This window comes from Watersipora subatra, chromosome 9, assembly GCF_963576615.1.
Source record: "Watersipora subatra chromosome 9, tzWatSuba1.1, whole genome shotgun sequence".
Classification (NCBI taxonomy): Eukaryota; Metazoa; Bryozoa; class Gymnolaemata; order Cheilostomatida; family Watersiporidae; genus Watersipora; species Watersipora subatra.
This window is the reverse complement of record NC_088716.1, coordinates 59,255,368-59,272,726: the sequence shown is the minus strand read 5'-3', so window position 1 is coordinate 59,272,726 and position 17,359 is coordinate 59,255,368. Positions and strand designations below refer to the sequence as shown.

At 35.7% G+C, this 17,359-nt stretch overlaps 2 protein-coding genes across 2 annotated transcripts in view; one reads left to right on the top strand and one right to left on the bottom strand.

Moving 5' to 3' along the window:
* Positions 1 to 4,384, top strand: part of LOC137405291 (kinesin-related protein 4-like) — a 46,559-nt gene extending 42,175 nt beyond the window's left edge. The window contains exons 41-43 of the mRNA XM_068091520.1: positions 1,406 to 1,542; positions 2,059 to 2,245; positions 3,760 to 4,384. Of these exons, the coding sequence (XP_067947621.1) occupies positions 1,406 to 1,542; positions 2,059 to 2,245; positions 3,760 to 3,857 (422 nt within the window). The 3' untranslated portion in view covers positions 3,858 to 4,384. The remainder of the gene's footprint in view (positions 1 to 1,405; positions 1,543 to 2,058; positions 2,246 to 3,759) is intronic.
* Positions 4,385 to 5,233: 849 nt separating this feature from the next.
* Positions 5,234 to 14,290, bottom strand: LOC137404497 (uncharacterized). The gene is made up of 8 exons (XM_068090721.1): positions 14,152 to 14,290; positions 13,826 to 13,916; positions 13,010 to 13,127; positions 12,153 to 12,324; positions 10,871 to 10,957; positions 7,969 to 8,065; positions 7,634 to 7,795; positions 5,234 to 6,005 (listed from the first exon to the last, which is right to left on the bottom strand). Exons 1-8 carry the CDS (start codon positions 14,231 to 14,233, stop codon positions 5,492 to 5,494), a joined length of 1,323 nt encoding a protein of 440 aa, XP_067946822.1. The 5' UTR covers positions 14,234 to 14,290; the 3' UTR covers positions 5,234 to 5,491.
* Positions 14,291 to 17,359: the final 3,069 nt, after the last annotated feature.

Here is a 17,359-nt window from a genome sequence, read left to right as displayed (position 1 = left end):
CACGCGAGTGCCATAGTTTAGTGTGTGTTATCAGCTGATCATAGGTGTACACAATTCTCACTTCCAATTTCAAACTCAGCTGAATACAGTCAAACATGGATAACTCGAACTTCAAGGGACCGAGCAAAAGTGTTCGAATTATCAGAGCGTTCAAGTTATCAGAGCACTGTCACAAGTCCATATATTTACTTATTTATTAGTAGATACATGTACATATACAAACTATAATATAAATCAAAAGCACAAATGGCTTGTTTCAAATTAAATGCTTCTAATGTAAAGTTTAAAACGTTTTCATGAAAAAGTATAGAGATTTTTCTATCACTTGAGATTGGTTTGTTGTTTGAGGTGATGTTATTGCCAGGACGTTTTTCAGATTGACATTGGCAAAACTTGATCGTTGTTGAAATGCTCAAAAGAAAAGACATTTTTTTCTTTTGGGGTTTTACCCACGATCAATTTTGCCGTTTTTTCTTGAAGTTTATGCAGATTACCTTACTTTACCTGGGATTCGTTAAGAGCAACACTCCGAGGCAGTTCAATTAAAAGTTTTACGAGGTTTTACGGTACATTCTATATCACTCACGCTTTTTTAATAGATACTTATTGAATGTACACACGTATTCTGTGTTTAGGTCAAACGATGAATAGTTTTTTGTAGCTCAGACAACGTATACGTTTAATTACACCAATTTTAAGACGTTTTAAACATTCAACATTCCGACGTTGACTCAACACGGAATCAACGTCGGAAAACTATTCATCACGGGCTAGCCGGGTCACGCACTCAAGGATTTTCGCCACGCACATACAAAACAACATGCGATTTTTGTTTTGTATGTGCGTGGCGAAAATCCTTGCGCACGTGACCCGGCTAGCCCGTGCTATTCATCGTATCGCAGTATAAATCAATTTTCACCAAACTTTTAGAAAAGTCGTTGACAAAAATATTTTGCCGATGGTGGTAATAACGACGCTTATGAATTACGAAAAGATGAAGTTTACCTCTATGGCTTTGAACAAAGTGATTTTCTAAAGCGATAACAACTGTTTCGGTAGCCGTTGGGCAAAAAAACAGTTCGAATTAACAGTGTTGAGTTCGAGTTATCTATAGCAATTTATCATTACGTGGGAACGGACCAAAGGAAATGTTCGAATTAACCATGTGTTCGAGCTATCCGTGGACGAGTTATCCATGTTTGACTGTATTTGTAGCTGATGTTCATTTTTATCCCTCTACAGACTCTGCAATCAGTTCCAGCTCATGTAATCTGGAGGAGCACTATCTTTAGCCCGTATTCTAATGTGCTTATAGGCAGTCTGGCAGTCCGACCCATAAGCAATACATTGGTTTCGTGGTCGGCGAATTAGCAAATTATTCCTTTGACTATATATGTCTTTGCAGTGAAGGACTTGTTCGAAAGGACTGAACAGGAATTATATGCTGCCAGAGAGAAGGCATCAATAAGGCCAGCTAAAGGTCAAGTAAAGACCCTTTTCCCAGCTCCCGAGGCGGACATACATGTCCAGATGAAGATTAAGGTAAAGGGTGTCACTGTAGAGCTGTTATTGTAGGGCTGTAAGACTGTCTCCGTAGGTCTGTCATCGGTGTATTATAACTAGTGTGATCACTGTAGTGCTGCCATTGACCTGTCATCGCTGTAGTCCTGTCAATATAGTGTCACATAAGGCTGCCACTGTCAGCCTGTCAACATACAGGCTGATAGGCTGTATATTGACAGCTCAACTATGTAGGGCTGCTGTCGCTAAAAGTGAAAAAAGCATTGCATATATCTTTCTAAGCAAATAGATTTACGAATCTAGATATCAGTCTCTAAAGGTAACAGTGTGTACACGCGGTATACAGTAGCGTGTACACTGCGTGTTGGCATCATATGCCTCCCTCCCAGGTTACAATAGACATACATGTATGCAATGTTTATACGTCAAAATCATATTATACATGGCTGTACAGTAGGTATATGTGCAGGCATTTGATGGGTAGGGATATCTTTACAGCGCCTTACAGACTGGTTTCTATTTAGCTATTTTGTTCAGGGCCTAGAGTTTGAGAAGTATTCCCTCTCACGTAAGAACAATGAGCTGGAGACGACCCTTGATAAACTGAGAGAGAAGTATGTAGTGCTCAGGGAGAGGTATGACAGACTCCAAGCATCCAACAAAGGCATGTCCACTACGCCTACAGTGCTCACAAGTTCAGGGCCTCGCGTCATGTCTGCTTCGGGTAAGCTCCTCTGCGCACCTCTTCACTGGTTTGGTAGAAATTTCTGACATTGCACAGTTAAGGGCATCATAAGTTATCAGACAGAGTGCAGGGGTGGGTGCTATAGCGTCTCTCCATATGCTCTCTGGTTGGTTCATACCGTTCTGTTACTAGTTAATTTGTTCCACTAAATTCAACTCATTTCAAATTTAATAATTCATCTCACACAAGATATTCTGTCACACATAAGTTACCCCGTCACACTTAATATACCCCGTCACACATAAAATACCCCATCACACATAGGTACCACCGTCACACATAAGATACCCTGTCACAAATAAGATACCCCGTCACACATAAGATACCCCGTCACACATAAGATACCCCGTCACACATAAGATATCCCGTCACACATAAGATACCCCGTCACACATAAGATACCCCGTCACACATAAGATACCCCGTCACACATAAGATACCCCGTCACACATAAGATATCCCGTCACACATAAGATATCCCGTCACACGTAAGATACCCCGTCACACATAAGACACCCCGTTACACATAAGATACCCCGTCACACCTAAGATACCCCGTCACACATAAGATACCCCGTCACACATAAGATATCCCGTCACACATAAGATACCCCGTCACACATAAGATACCCCATCACACATAAGATACCCCGTCACACATAAGATACCCCGTCACACATAAGATATCCCGTCACACATAAGATATCCCGTCACACATAAGATATCCCGTTACACATAAGATACCCCGTCACACATAAGATACCCCGTCACACATAAGATACCCCGTCACACATAAGATATCCCGTCACACATAAGATATCCCGTCACACGTAAGATACCCCGTCACACATAAGACACCCCGTTACACATAAGATACCCCGTCACACCTAAGATACCCCGTCACACATAAGATACCCCGTCACACATAAGATATCCCGTCACACATAAGATACCCCGTCACACATAAGATACCCCATCACACATAAGATACCCCGTCACACATAAGATACCCCGTCACACATAAGATATCCCGTCACACATAAGATATCCCGTCACACATAAGATATCCCGTTACACATAAGATACCCCGTCACACATAAGATACCCCGTCACACATAAGATACCCCGTCACATCTAGGATACCCCGTCACACATAAGACACCCCGTTACACATAAGATACCCCGTCACACCTAAGATACCCCATCACACATAAGATACCCCACTCCATATAGGATAACTCATCCAATCAAAGGTAACTGATTCCTGTAAGAAAATCCTTCATAAGAGAGAGCTCATCTCACCTAAGTTAAGTTATCCTACAGGTTAATTCCCAGCAATAATCAAGGTGTAAGTTGAGTTAATATTTGTGAAAAACTGTATCTACATATAGATACACCTCGATCATACGTGCCCTTGCATTTGTTGTTGTATTTGTCATTCACTCAGTAAAGGTCCTGTCTTTTTACTCTAACCTTATTTGTTGCTTTTTTAGCTATTAATAGTCCTAAAAAAGCATCAGCACCCTCACAGCCTCTCAACCTTAACCAAGATCTCGGGTTAGATGAAACAGAAAACTGCAAAACCCAGTAACATTGAGGGAGCCAGGAGATTATCTTTTTTCATAACTTGTACTTGAAGACTATTTATATCTCTGTAGAATTGAGTTGTCTACTCCTGATGTAAATCTGTTTCCTTTTTTATTTATATCGTAACTAGGTCTGTATCGTATCCTACAACTACCGTCGCATATGCATGTGATGTGCGTTTTAGTGCGGTCTTAATAGTAATTTTATCAATATATTTATACTTACTCTTAGCTCTGTTGTTCATTCGGTCATAACTTTGCATGTCATCTGTATCTACAGAATGAGGTTTAATGAATGATACCTATTTTATGACATACAATCGTTTTACGGCTTTTATTATACAAGATACACAAGGCAAGTCAGATTGTTATTCAGGTTGAAACACAAGTTGCATTTTCTTACATCATGTCCTCCACCCCGATCATTCTTAAAAGCCCAGTCCGTCACTGAGGATGGTGAGATCTGAGTTGATCAAAGCATTTTTTTGTTACACAAAATGATGTCATCTGAAATATGCTAGATATTGATTAAGGTTGAGTTGTATTACTTCTGTTAGTATTGTAAGCTGTCTAGAGCGCTTGAGTAGAATTTCTTTCATCCCATAAAATTGTCGAAATGTTTTTAATTATTGTCGTACGTTATCGTAGCAGTTGAAAATTCTATCTCCATGAGTAATTTAATTGATGAAATGGTTAAGGCTAAGTGCCAGGATGAGGTCTGTAATCACTGGCGCTGGCTTATTGAGCAGCTACAGGTGCTGTATTTTGACCCTATTTTGTAACAGAATTACCTGCTATCATATGATATTTATAATACGGTAATATAAAGTGCACTCCACTTGAAGGGGGCAGTAAAGTAGCCATTGTAATACAGATATTAAAGTTTATTTGAGGCAGTAGTTATGCTATTCGAGGCAGTAATTATGCTATTAGAGGCAGTAGTTATGCTGTTCGAGGCAGTAATTATGCTATCAGGGGCAGTAGTTATGCTATTCGAGGCAGTAGTTATGCTATTCGAGGCAGTAATTATGCTATTAGAGGCAGTAGTCATGCTATTCGAGGCAGTAGTTATGCTATTCGAGGCAGTAGTTAGGCTATTCGAGGCAGTAGTTAGGCTATTCGAGGCAGTAGTTAGGCTATTCGAGGCAGTAGTTATAGTAGTTAGGCTATTTGAGGCAGTAGTTAGGCTATTCGAGGCAGTAGTTATGCTATTCGAGGCAGTAGTTATGCTATTCGAGGCAGTAGTTATGCTATTCGAGGCAGTAGTTATGCTATTCGAGGCAGTAGTTACGCTATTTGAGGCAGTAGTTACGCTATTTGAGGCAGTAGTTACGCTATTTGAGGCAGTAGTTATAGTAGTTACGCTATTGCGCTATGAGGATTACAATCCTGTTTTTATTAACGGCCTGAAATAGTTTAGCACAAAATTCACAAAACATGTACTGTATTTTGGAAGTTATTTGGCCAATCTTTTCCTTGCATTCAAACAGTAAACTTCAAATTCAGTATTTGCAAATCAAGTAATCGGCAATAGTACATTTGGAAGAAAAAAGGATATGGACAAACAAGTTTGAGCATAGGTGTTGCCACTTTTTGTAACGACATTGTTCAAGGATTATGGAGAAAACAATATCAGAGGCTACAATTCTGTATTATTTGCAATTCTCAGGCTATCCTCATCAAACCTTCGAGACTGGTCATCTTTACTTGCTGTACTCTCTCTGTCTGCACTGTCAGCACTCTCCTCATCTACTCTTTCAAGTTCTTGAGCATCTGACTTCTCATCACTCTCCCCTTCTGCACTGTCAGTTTGAGCTAGATCAGAACTACATGTACACGCATGCTCTTCTTGTATGGAGACTTTTTCATAATAGACATCATCCGGAGTTTTTTCTGCCGCATCTCTCTCTTGGGTTGGTGTTTGAAGGTTTGCTATTTCTCCATCAGAGTAGGTACATTTAGCCATATCAGAGTCTTTAGGCAGGCTACTGACCTCGCTTAGTGTATGGTACAAGTTTGTTTCGGTTGCTCGTTCAAAATCACAGTTTTCTTTTCCTGTTACCAACAGTTCAGCTGAAGTGACTGTTCCTCCTTGCATTGTGTTATAGCGGGAGTCTCCTACTGGCTCGTAAAGTGGCTCTGAGTGAACATATCTACAATATAACTAGACATCAGTGACACGAATTCGGTTTGTTTGTCTGGTTAGCTTTGGATGAATGTTAAAGACATGCTTTCAGTGTTAGCCATTTTGAAAGTATTTAGTTTGTGAATTTAACTCCATGATCTTGGTTTAAATGTGTTTAACCCTTAAAACCTCTAATTGAACACCACCTTTATTTGAACGCCAACTCTATTTGACCACCACTATAAGAGAAGGGTTAAAATATAGAATGCCACCATTTAATTAAAAGCCACCCCATTTGACCACCACTTTTACATGTTATCTTTTTGAACCCATAATAGCAAGTGATCAGTAGGGACATGTATCCACAAAATCATATTAGTAATGACTCAGTTACATCAATAACAATTAATTCTCTCGTTGTTCAACTTCAAGGCTTTTTTTGTTGTTAAAACTGAAAACAACACCATAGAAATACGTAATTATTAACTGTATTAGGCTAATAGTAGTTTCTTGTTTAATGCGGTCTTGATACTTTGACGTATGTGAAAAACGGTTTACGTTGACAGTGGTATACAAACGACTAATTTTAGGCTAAAAGTTGTGTTTAGCGCATGCGGCTAATAGTGTATCATTAGCCTAAACGTATTTGTGCGAAAGGCAATGCGTAAGTTTTGCTCTGCTAAAAAAATTGTTTATAAGCTAATATTGACTAGTTCAGCAATGCAGAAGAGTTGAGGTCAGAGGACACTGTGGTAGGTAAAAAATTGTTTATAAGCTAATATTGACTAGTTCAGCAATGCAGAAGAGTTGAGGTCAGAGGACACTGTGGTAGGTATCGAACTACTAAAGGAAGATTTTCGTTCCATTAAAAGCAACACTAGGAACACCACTGGCCCTGCAATTGATGCAAATATTTTTGTTTTAAAAATGTTAATTTTTGTTACTGCATGTATTATAAGTATGGTTTGTTTATGTCACTTATTTATGAATATATACTTGTAGCATTTGATAGATTATTGTTATATAGCTAATAAATTTGCAGATTTATAGCATATTATTTGATAGCATCATTGCGATAATCTAATCTTACAATGAATCATCGCTTGTAAAAAGCCATTTTATGTGTAAATTGCACATGGAAGTCCAGTTTTGGCTCAAACTGTAGCAAACATATCAATGATTGCAATGAGCTTTTGTGCAACATTGTTGAATATAGTTATAAAATAAAATACGTCTTCAGATTTAAAATAAAATAAAAAATTGAAAGCTACAACAAATTTCAAAGCAGGATACAGGCTATAATGTCATCACAGGTTAATTAAAAGCAATAGCTATCAACTGGTAGAGATATTCCTCAGTTTTTTCAATGCATATTTATTTAGAGATCTCTGACAAGTTCGAGATAAATTAGCTGATTTATTGCATCCAAAAGGGTTAATGTGCTCCACCCAAAGGAGAGGGCAAAATATGTGACATTCGCTTTGCATGTAAAAGGGTAAGTTCCAAAACTGACAAGCCGTATGAAAAATACAATGCCAGCCTCTATTTGAACTTTGAAGGCCACCTTTATATTGCAACACTATGGAGGAAGAGCTGAAAAATAGAGCGCTATGGCATTCAAATACAGGTTTTACGGTAAATAACAATTAACTATACCTAGCCTCTGCTCCATGAGTTGCATTGTCATAACCCAACATTGAAGCGGATTTGTTCTGTAGGTTTAAGGTATTAAGGTCTTTTTGTGGCTTGGGAGATGGCAATGGATTGGAGATGTTGGATCGAGAGGAATCGTGATAACTCAGGGTTTGACTGCGTTTGCTAAAATAACACATTTATCAACGGCCCATTTGAAATGTTAAGAAAATAAACTAATTGACTCAGACATCTTCCCTGATCGATGTTTAACAATTCTGCATATGCTGTGTCAGATTGAAGTATTTAGATTGTGAGTCATACAGTAAATACATAATATTAGTGACTAGAGTACTCACATGACCAGGAAATAGAAACCGAAGCCACCAGCTGTGATGAGTAAGATGAGACCAGCTCCCACTCCTATTCCTACCTTTATTCCATATGACTTCTTATCTGCAATTAATAATCTATTTGTTATTATCAATTATATTATATTAATTATTATTACAAATATTAGTAGGTTTTCTTGTAGAACTGGTCTTGGTCTAATATTAGTATCATATTTACATAGTTACATATTAACAGTACTGTAGCTTGAATATATATACCTACTAGCTGTGCTTTTCGGCGTTGCCCGGTTTATAAGCATAGCTTATAAACAATGAGAAGTAATGAGAGTTGTGACGCACTTGCTAATAGCTTGGCAGATTGCCAATGGAAAATTTTAGTAAGCTAACTAATGACTATCACTTACTTACTAGTTACTACGCAATCACCTTGCAGGGTATGCAAAGCTTATGGGTATTTGCTACGACAACGATGAACGACCAACTTTGAGAAATACATATACGAGATGTATTTCTCAAAGTATAGATGTATATATATACATACTAGCTGTGCTACCCGGCGTTGCTGAGGTAATTAAAAAGTATTTGATCGGAAACTTGATTCGTATTTAACATATAACAACATTTGCCATTCTAAATTTTCAACTACATACCATGAGAAAAGTGTTTTGTGTAATGAGAGTTGTCTGGCAGATTGCCAATGAAAAGTTCTAGTAAGCTAACTAATGACAATCACTTATTTAACGCAATCACCCTGCTTAGTACGCAAAGCCTATGGGTATTTGCTCTCATATAATGACTTATAACGACAAGGTTGCAACTCAATCTTGTTGGCCTAATGGGTACGGCGTCGAACTGGTCAACGGTGGGGCTGAGATCAATTCTTCTTTGATACGGATTCTTTATTTCAAGATTTTAATAGCTATAGCCGGAGGGACACACATACACACATACTTCGAGCAAAATATATATAAATAAGCAGAATGGCTGAATGGCCGGCGTTACCTGGGTAATACAAAAATCTTTACACAGAAAATCTATTTTTATTTAACAAAATTTACCATTCTAACTTTTAATCTTCATATCATGAGAAAAGTGCCTTATGCAGCTGAAATCATTTAAAAGAAATAATAAAACAACTTTAAAGGTGTTTAAATGTGAAATAATTAGCTAGTCATGGATAGATGAAGTCTGTTTTACTACAAAACTTACAATGAAAAATGATTTGATACAGATACAATTAATACGAACTGAAAAAAATGATATAAAAATCATGAATATGTTCAATTAATAATAACATTGAGCATATGATAGTGTGACTAAAAAAGGATACTGTTGCAGCATTTATCAAAATTTTAAAAACCTTAAAAAATCTTTAAAAATTAAAAAAATTTTTAAAAATTTTAAAAAATTTTTAAAAATTTTCAAAACCTTTTGATACTGGTACAAACGTATAGCAGTATCGCGCACGAGAGTTCTTTGTCAGACCGAACGGAGAGAGAATGGAGAGGCAAGTCCTAGTCCAAGTATTGACCTTTACCGCAATGTAGCAATTAAACTTTACAGAAAACCGGAAATACAAGCTCACGAAAACGCGAAAAAGCATCGCGTTTCATAGAGTAAATAGAATTTCAATTAATATGTCAATTAGTGCGTGCAATTGAAAAAGGGTGTGTAGAGTATATAGTAAAAGCTATGAATCGTAAGAGCTTTTGTAGTAGAGAAGTAGTAGAGAATTGAATTGCAATCCTGGGATTGCAATCGTCATGAGTTCGATTGCAGCAAAATGCAAAATTTTGATATCCAAGATTTTATTAGCTATAGCCGAACAGACGGACAGACAGATATCCAAACAGACGACGACAAACTTTGAGAAATATGTACAGTATATGTACAATATATGTACAATGTATATATACAGCATATATATACAGTATATATACAGCATATATACTGTATATATACAGTATATATATATATATACATATATATATGTATATATATATATATACTGTATATATATACTGTATATATACTGTATATATACTGTATATATACTGTATATATACTGTATATATACTGTATATATACTGTATATATACTGTATTTATACTGTATATATACTGTATATATACTGTATATATACTGTATATATACTGTATATATACTGTATATATACTGTATATATATACTGTATATATATACTGTATATATATACTGTATATATATATACAGTATATATATACTGTATATATATACTGTATATGTACAATATATGTACAGTATATGTACAATACATGTACAGTATATGTACAATATATGTACAATATATGTACAATATATATATACAGTATATATATATACAGTATATACATACAGTATATATATACAGTATATATATACAGTATATATATACTGTATATATACTGTATATATACTGTATATATATACTGTATATATATACAGGATATATATACAGTATATAATACTGTATATATATCCTGTATATATATACATTATATATATACTGTATATATACCGCATATATATACTGTATATACTATATTTTGTATTTAGACTAAAACTTATCCGAAAAGTCAAATTTCCTTCACTACAAGTCTGCATCGCAGTGTCCCTCATCAAGTCTTCTTGTTTGTAAATATTTGTTTATATATATATAGAAAATATATACATATAATATAAAGAGTACTTAGCTGTTGGTCAATCACTACAAACTCGTTCCAAATTAATTTAGACATGATCTCATCAGGTTATCACCAAATGAGAGCAAATATATTTCTATTTGAAAAGAATTAGGTACTCTAGGCTAAACAATAAGAACATGAACATATTTTAAGTTTTACATTTTATTACGAAGTGTTAGAATATTGAGTAAGACCACCAATTTTACCTGTCATATCCGTTTCTGATTCCGTGCCTTCACTCACAGCAAAAACTTGTTCTTGACCTTTTTGAGTGCATGTAATCGTGACCTCATCTGTTAAATAAAACGGTATTATTGTACATGTAATCTAAACATAGACATATGACTAGTTAGCTTATTATATAGTGGAAAATGATGGTATTTCGCAGTCACTGTCATATTGATATCTAGATAATAACAAATAGTGATACCTAGATAACAAGTAATGTGATATCTAGATAATAAGTAATAGTGATATTTAGATAATAAGTAATAGTGATATCTAGATATAAGTAATAGTGATATTTAGATAATAAGTAATAGTGATATTTAGATAATAAGTAACAGTGATATTTAGATAATAAGTAATAGTGATATCTAGATATAAGTAATAGTGATATCTAGATATTAAGTAATAGTGATATTTAGATAATAAGTAATAGTGATATTTAGATAATAAGTAATAGTGATATTTAGATAATAAGTAATAGTGATATCTAGATATAAGTAATAGTGATATTTAGATAATAAGTAATAGTGATATCTAGATAATAAGTAATAGTGATATCTAGATATAAGTAATAGTGATATTTAGATAATAAGTAATAGTGATATTTAGATAATAAGTAATAGTGATATTTAGATAATAAGTAATAGTGATATTTAGATAATAAGTAATAGTGATATCTAGATATAAGTAATAGTGATATTTAGATAATAAGTAATAGTGATATCTAGATAATAAGTAATAGTGATATCTAGATATAAGTAATAGTGATATTTAGATAATAAGTAATAGTGATATTTAGATAATAAGTAATAGTGATATCTAGATATAAGTAATAGTGATATCTAGATATTAAGTAATAGTGATATCTAGATAATAAGTAATTGTGAGGTCTAGATAATAAGTAATAGTGATATCTAGATAATAAGTAATAGTGATATCTAGATAATAAGTAATAGTGATATCTAAATTATATGTAATAGTGATATCTAGATACTAAGTAATAGTGATATCTAGATAATAAGTAATAGTGATATTTAGATAATAAGTGATCGTGATATCTAAATAATAGTGATATCTAGATGATAAGTAATAGTGACATCTAAGTAACAATCAAACAGTTACCAGAGCAGTTCTAAACAAAAATGATCAAAATCACCAGATATTTTTTAACTCAGGCCTACAAGCTGTTTAGTTCGCAAATACCATGAAATTCACGCATGTAGTATACATCATTTAAGGTGTTTGTGATGCTTCACTTACTTCTTGTCTCCATAAAATTTAGCTTAACAGCGACCTCCACAGGCCGTGAGTTTAGGTAGATAGCCAGGTTTACGCAGTTATCTTTGTTATAGAGGGATGTAGAGAATGCCCCTTCATCGGTGTTGTTTGTCCATTCACCATTTATGTAGCTAGTGCCATATGGGTAAGAGTACTAGAATAGTAAACAAAAAAGAATGTCTTCACTTTCAACTTTAAATGCTGATAGCTAGAGTAACAACCCACTCCAATGACCAGTGTCTGAGTAATCCTTTAAAGATTTAGTATGATGTCAACTCAGCTTACTGCAAGCAGAGGCTGTGCATCAACAATGGCTCTGTGATCTTGGCTGGACATGTCTGAGACCAGTGGCAAGAGAATCTTGGCGATTGGAAACGTGACCAGACATGCACAATTAAAGGGTAGATGTCATACCTGTTGCCACTAGTGACCTATTAAGGGAATTAAACCTCAACCTGTTGTTTGCAGGTCAGGTGTGCTAGACCACTAGGCCACAGTTGCATGCCTAGTAGTTCCTTAGATTAGTATGTAATTGTAATGAAGAGGCCATTCTTAAAGTTGAAATTATTTGAGAATCTTTAGTGAGTGACTACCGAATTACTGTCTACTGACTTACTGCATAAGCCTACAATATGCTTCATGGAATGTCAGAAGTCAGTATCAGTAATCAAAAGTTCATAAACTGAAACATACTATGGTGGACGTAGTATGTTGGTGTCACAGAAGAGAAAATGATGTTTTTCAGATGTGTGGAAGACAAAAATACACTTTATGGAATGCCAGAAGTATCACCAGCGCACTTTGAAATAGTATGATTTTGCTGAGGGCAGACGACTTACAGTCAAATTCTGTGTTACATCAGATAATAGCACATTTTCGATAGAAAACTTGTAATTTTCTTCCCTCCTTTGCTCATCAGAGGAAGTGTCACACACATTGCAGGAGCATGTTTCATATCTGAAACACAGATTCTCACTTGCTGACTCCGCAGTCAGTTTAGATATCAAGGATGCACTAACCACTAAAGGCGCAGTATGAATAACGCAGCCAACAATGGAGGAGAAGATAGATAGTTAGATAAAAGATAGATAGAAGTCGAGGATAGTAAATAAATAGATAATGAAGAACATGGTAATAATTGAAGACTTGGTATTGATTGAGGACACAGTAAATGCTGAAGGACACATTAGTTGATGGGGACACAGGAGGTTATGGAGTACGCAGTGGGTAATAGTGGACCCATTAGTGATGATGGGTGCATCAAATGATTGAAAACAGTCAAGAGAATGGGCAATAGTAGATGATGGGGTCACAGTAGATTCTAAAGAACACAGTAGATGATTGAGATACAGTAGAAGATGGGGACACAGTAGATGTTGGAGACACAATAGAAGATGGGGACACAGTAGATGATGGAGACACAGTAGATGATGGAGACACAGTAGATGATGGAGACACAGTAGATGATGGGAACACAGTAGATGATGGAAACACAGTAGATGATGGAGACACAGTAGATGATGGGGACACAGTAGAAATGGAAACACAGTAAATGATGGCGACACAGTAGAAGATGGGAATACAGTAGATGGCATAGTAGATTATACACTCAGTAGCAGGTGGTGCACACTTGTAAACTTAGCTGAGCAACTAACTTGGCAGAATCTGCAGTCGAGTTATGCTGAAGTAGACCTTGAACTTTCTCTTCTATCTTGTGCTGAGATGGCTGAGTGCAAAAGTCTATGGCTGTAACACCAGTAAGTTTCCTGTTTCATGGTTGTGATAATTAATACTAGCTCTGAATGTACAAGGTAGACAGAGTAACTAACTGATCGTCCAATAGAGTTTACATTGTACCATGCTCTCGCTATTCACATATGTAAGGTCTGTGCTAGGATAGAACCATCATAAGTCACAATATTGTAAAACATTTACTATTTAACAAGAATTCAATAGACAGATAGTGTTAGTAGATACTCACCGAAGTCGTTTCCTAGCGAACCTCTAATGAGAAGAGAAAAGAAGACGAACACAGTAATTGCTGTTGGTTCTACACAAACCATTATGTCTTACTCAGGCCACAAGAGGTCCCTTAACAGCTCCAGTCCAACTACTGTTTACGATGAAATCGACTAGCACAGCTGGCCAAGCTTGTATTGACAAATCTATTCAATTCAGCTAGTTCAAGAACATAACAAAAGGTATACAATATTTAAACACTATCGATTTATTGTGCGGAATGTGCTAGCTAATGGTAATGCAAGATAGCCGATTGTGCAATTTGAGAGTAATAAAAATGCTTGAACTTCTATTCAGTAACCTGCAAGTTTAGCCGAAACTTAGAAATAGAAACTTATTTTTGATTTCAGAGTATGCAAAAGAATTGAAAGCTAAAGGTATTCATGTGACATGATTTTAGTAAATCAGAAAGGTTTTATTTGGTTCTACCCATTGTGTACCTGCTATAGAGTCTTACAGCTCATACAAAAGGAAGAGTTTGCTTAGCTGTTGATTATTGTCTAGAATTCTAGATTCTCCTTTTAGTAAAGAAGTAATTTCAACTAAAATAAAAGCCATTTCTGGCCATTAGTGTAAAACTGGTGTTGGAGGTTAGAATGAAGACTTTTCAACAGGGCTCCAACTCATGGTTTTCAGCTAGCAGGCCAACATTGTAAGGTCACAGGTCACACCTGTGCCAATTAACCACCTTCTGGCACTTCACAATAATTGTGCTGATACGCTGTGTTTTATCAGCACACTTGACGGTCGCTCACAGCACATTAGACTACTAGGGTACTAATATTGAATAATCTACCCAGAGGGTCCATATAAAACATCAAACATTTTAAATTTTATAATAGCAAGTGAACTCATTGGAATTACTGTTCATGTACAGGAAGCTTCTAAGGTGCTATAATTGTCTGTAGACAATATTTAGCTAGTTACAGTCAGCACTTGCCACTTTAGCTAGTCTCATCACAGGCTGCAGCAACTTTAGCTAGTATCATGATAGGCTGCAGCAACTTTAGCTAGACGAAGTCTTCAAACGAACTGGTTTTCGCCTTCTGTTCATCAGTCAATGAACTTTAGTAATATATTTATTAACAATCGTTCTTCTACAGATAAATGAGAGATGCTGGTACTGATATATTACCCTACAGGATGAATTCATTCGCGGAGTTATATTTCGCGAAAGTTGTCTTCTCATGCATATTCGCGGATGAATTTATTCGCGGCAGAAAATTGCCACTCTCTAGGAAAAGTTAACTCTATTGCGGCTAATAATAGATATTCCTACGCATGCGCACACCGAGTGTTCCGGTTTATATTTAGCTTACAACTGCTAGGCGATCATGCTATTCTACGGTAAACAATTTTTGCTGCGTCCAGAGGTTTTCACGAATATTTATCGCTTTGGAGGCCTTTGATAAGCCAACAACTTGTGGTAAGTAATGAGTTTTTTACATGTACTAAATTAGTTGAATTTTACTTTGGCTCTTCGGTAAAACGCAATACTAATTTTTTCCATCCATACTGCTTCATTATTTGTTTTAGTGTGAGAGAGATTTTTCATCATACACCGAAGAACAATGATTGCAAGGGTGGTAGATGTCATTCTTAGAAGATCACCAATCATTCAGGGAGGTCTGGAAATTGAGGTTGAAGTGACCGCAGCTACTTACGAGAAGAATATATCTTTTTTTTTAAAGGAACAAAAACGCCTTTACGAGCACAAATCTTTGGCCAACCGGCAGAACTTTGCAATAGTAAGCCACGAGGAGAGTTCTGATGATAACTTCCTTACCAGCCATGTAGTAGCGAGAGAATCTCCTTCAACACCTACCCAAGACGGTGACAGCGACAAAGCTGCTATTGCCAAAATAACTAGTCAGAAAGCATCATTACACGCTAGTATTCACATATCAAGAGTACCAGTTTAATTTTATTGCTAGACAACCGCCATATGTACTAAACTGTTTATATTTATTCCATTCATCGTTTGTAAAATTTTATTTGTATTTGAAACATTTTATTTGTACACTCAAGTTTGTAATAAATTATAATACATCTATACATGAAATAAAATATATAATTTAATCATGTTTGCTACAGCGATATCAAGGAGTTGTTGTCGATGAAGGGGGTCTAGGTTGACTGGTTGCCTCTCTGCCAATATTCCTGCCTTGATAAATATTATTACTACTTGTCTCTAGTTTTCGTAGACAACCTGCAGTAAACACAAAGAAGAAAAAATATTAACGAGTGTTGAAGAAGTACAAAAACAATAGCTGAAGTATTTGATGAAAGCGATCAGTTTTTAAACAAAATAATTAACTAATGCAGTTGATTATGGAAAAACGTATCTGCACTGCAAATCAAATACATACCATAATGTCCAGATCAGAATCATGATCGTCCTTGACTTCGGTATTAGAGATTGATGGAGTTGATTCTAATGTAAAAATACTAGGAGAGTTTTTTTGCTATGCTGAAGCCATGCCGAATAACTTGTAAAAACTTTGAATAATTTTGTATAAAGTTTGACGCAATGGCAATAAAGCTCGAAGCCTGGCGATGATTTTAATGAAGTTCTGGAACTCGGCTACGTTTAGTACTTCTGCCTCGCGGCTATTTTCGCGATGACGCCATTCTGCATATCTTGTGACAACCTCGAATAATTTTGTAAATCAATGTGATGCTTTGCCAATGGTGTCAGCTCAAAGCTCAGACAATGATTTTAAAAATGTTTTGGAACTCAATTACGTTTAGTATTTACATTAAAAACTAGGCTAGCGACTAGTTTTCAGTTTGATGCAGTAGTTATTCTCTCTTGTGATTAAAAATGGAACTAATTATTCACTGAATTTAATAATTCGCGGGATTGACTGTTCGCGAATTCGCGAATTTTTATGACCAACGAATATTTTCATCCTGTAGGGTAAGCATTATCAATAGAAGAGTATTGAAAGACATTTGCTTCTTATCTCGAAGTAGTTGTCTTCCCATGTGTGAGTTGATTACTCATTGCTACGACAAGCCTCATCATTCTTGAAAGATTAAATCTTTAGAAATGTTGCCAACCTCCCAATACGTTTCCCTCGCAGTGTGAAATTTCATTGAATAGGAGTCACTTTCTAAGAGCTTAATGGAAAGCTACCTGATCCCAACTCCTAAAAATGACTGCTCAA

What these genes read in the sequence shown, in the direction of transcription:
- LOC137404497 (XM_068090721.1), bottom strand. Translation starts at nt 14,233, where the DNA reads ATGGTTTGTGTAGAACCAACAGCAATTACTGTGTTCGTCTTCTTTTCT. An exon ending in ATGTAACACAGAATTTGACT is followed by an intron (nt 12,325 to 13,009) that starts GTAAGTCGTCTG and finishes TTACTATTCTAG; the next exon opens with TACTCTTACCCATATGGCAC. An exon ending in ACTCATGGAGCAGAGGCTAG is followed by an intron (nt 6,006 to 7,633) that starts GTATAGTTAATT and finishes GTTATATTGTAG; the next exon opens with ATATGTTCACTCAGAGCCAC.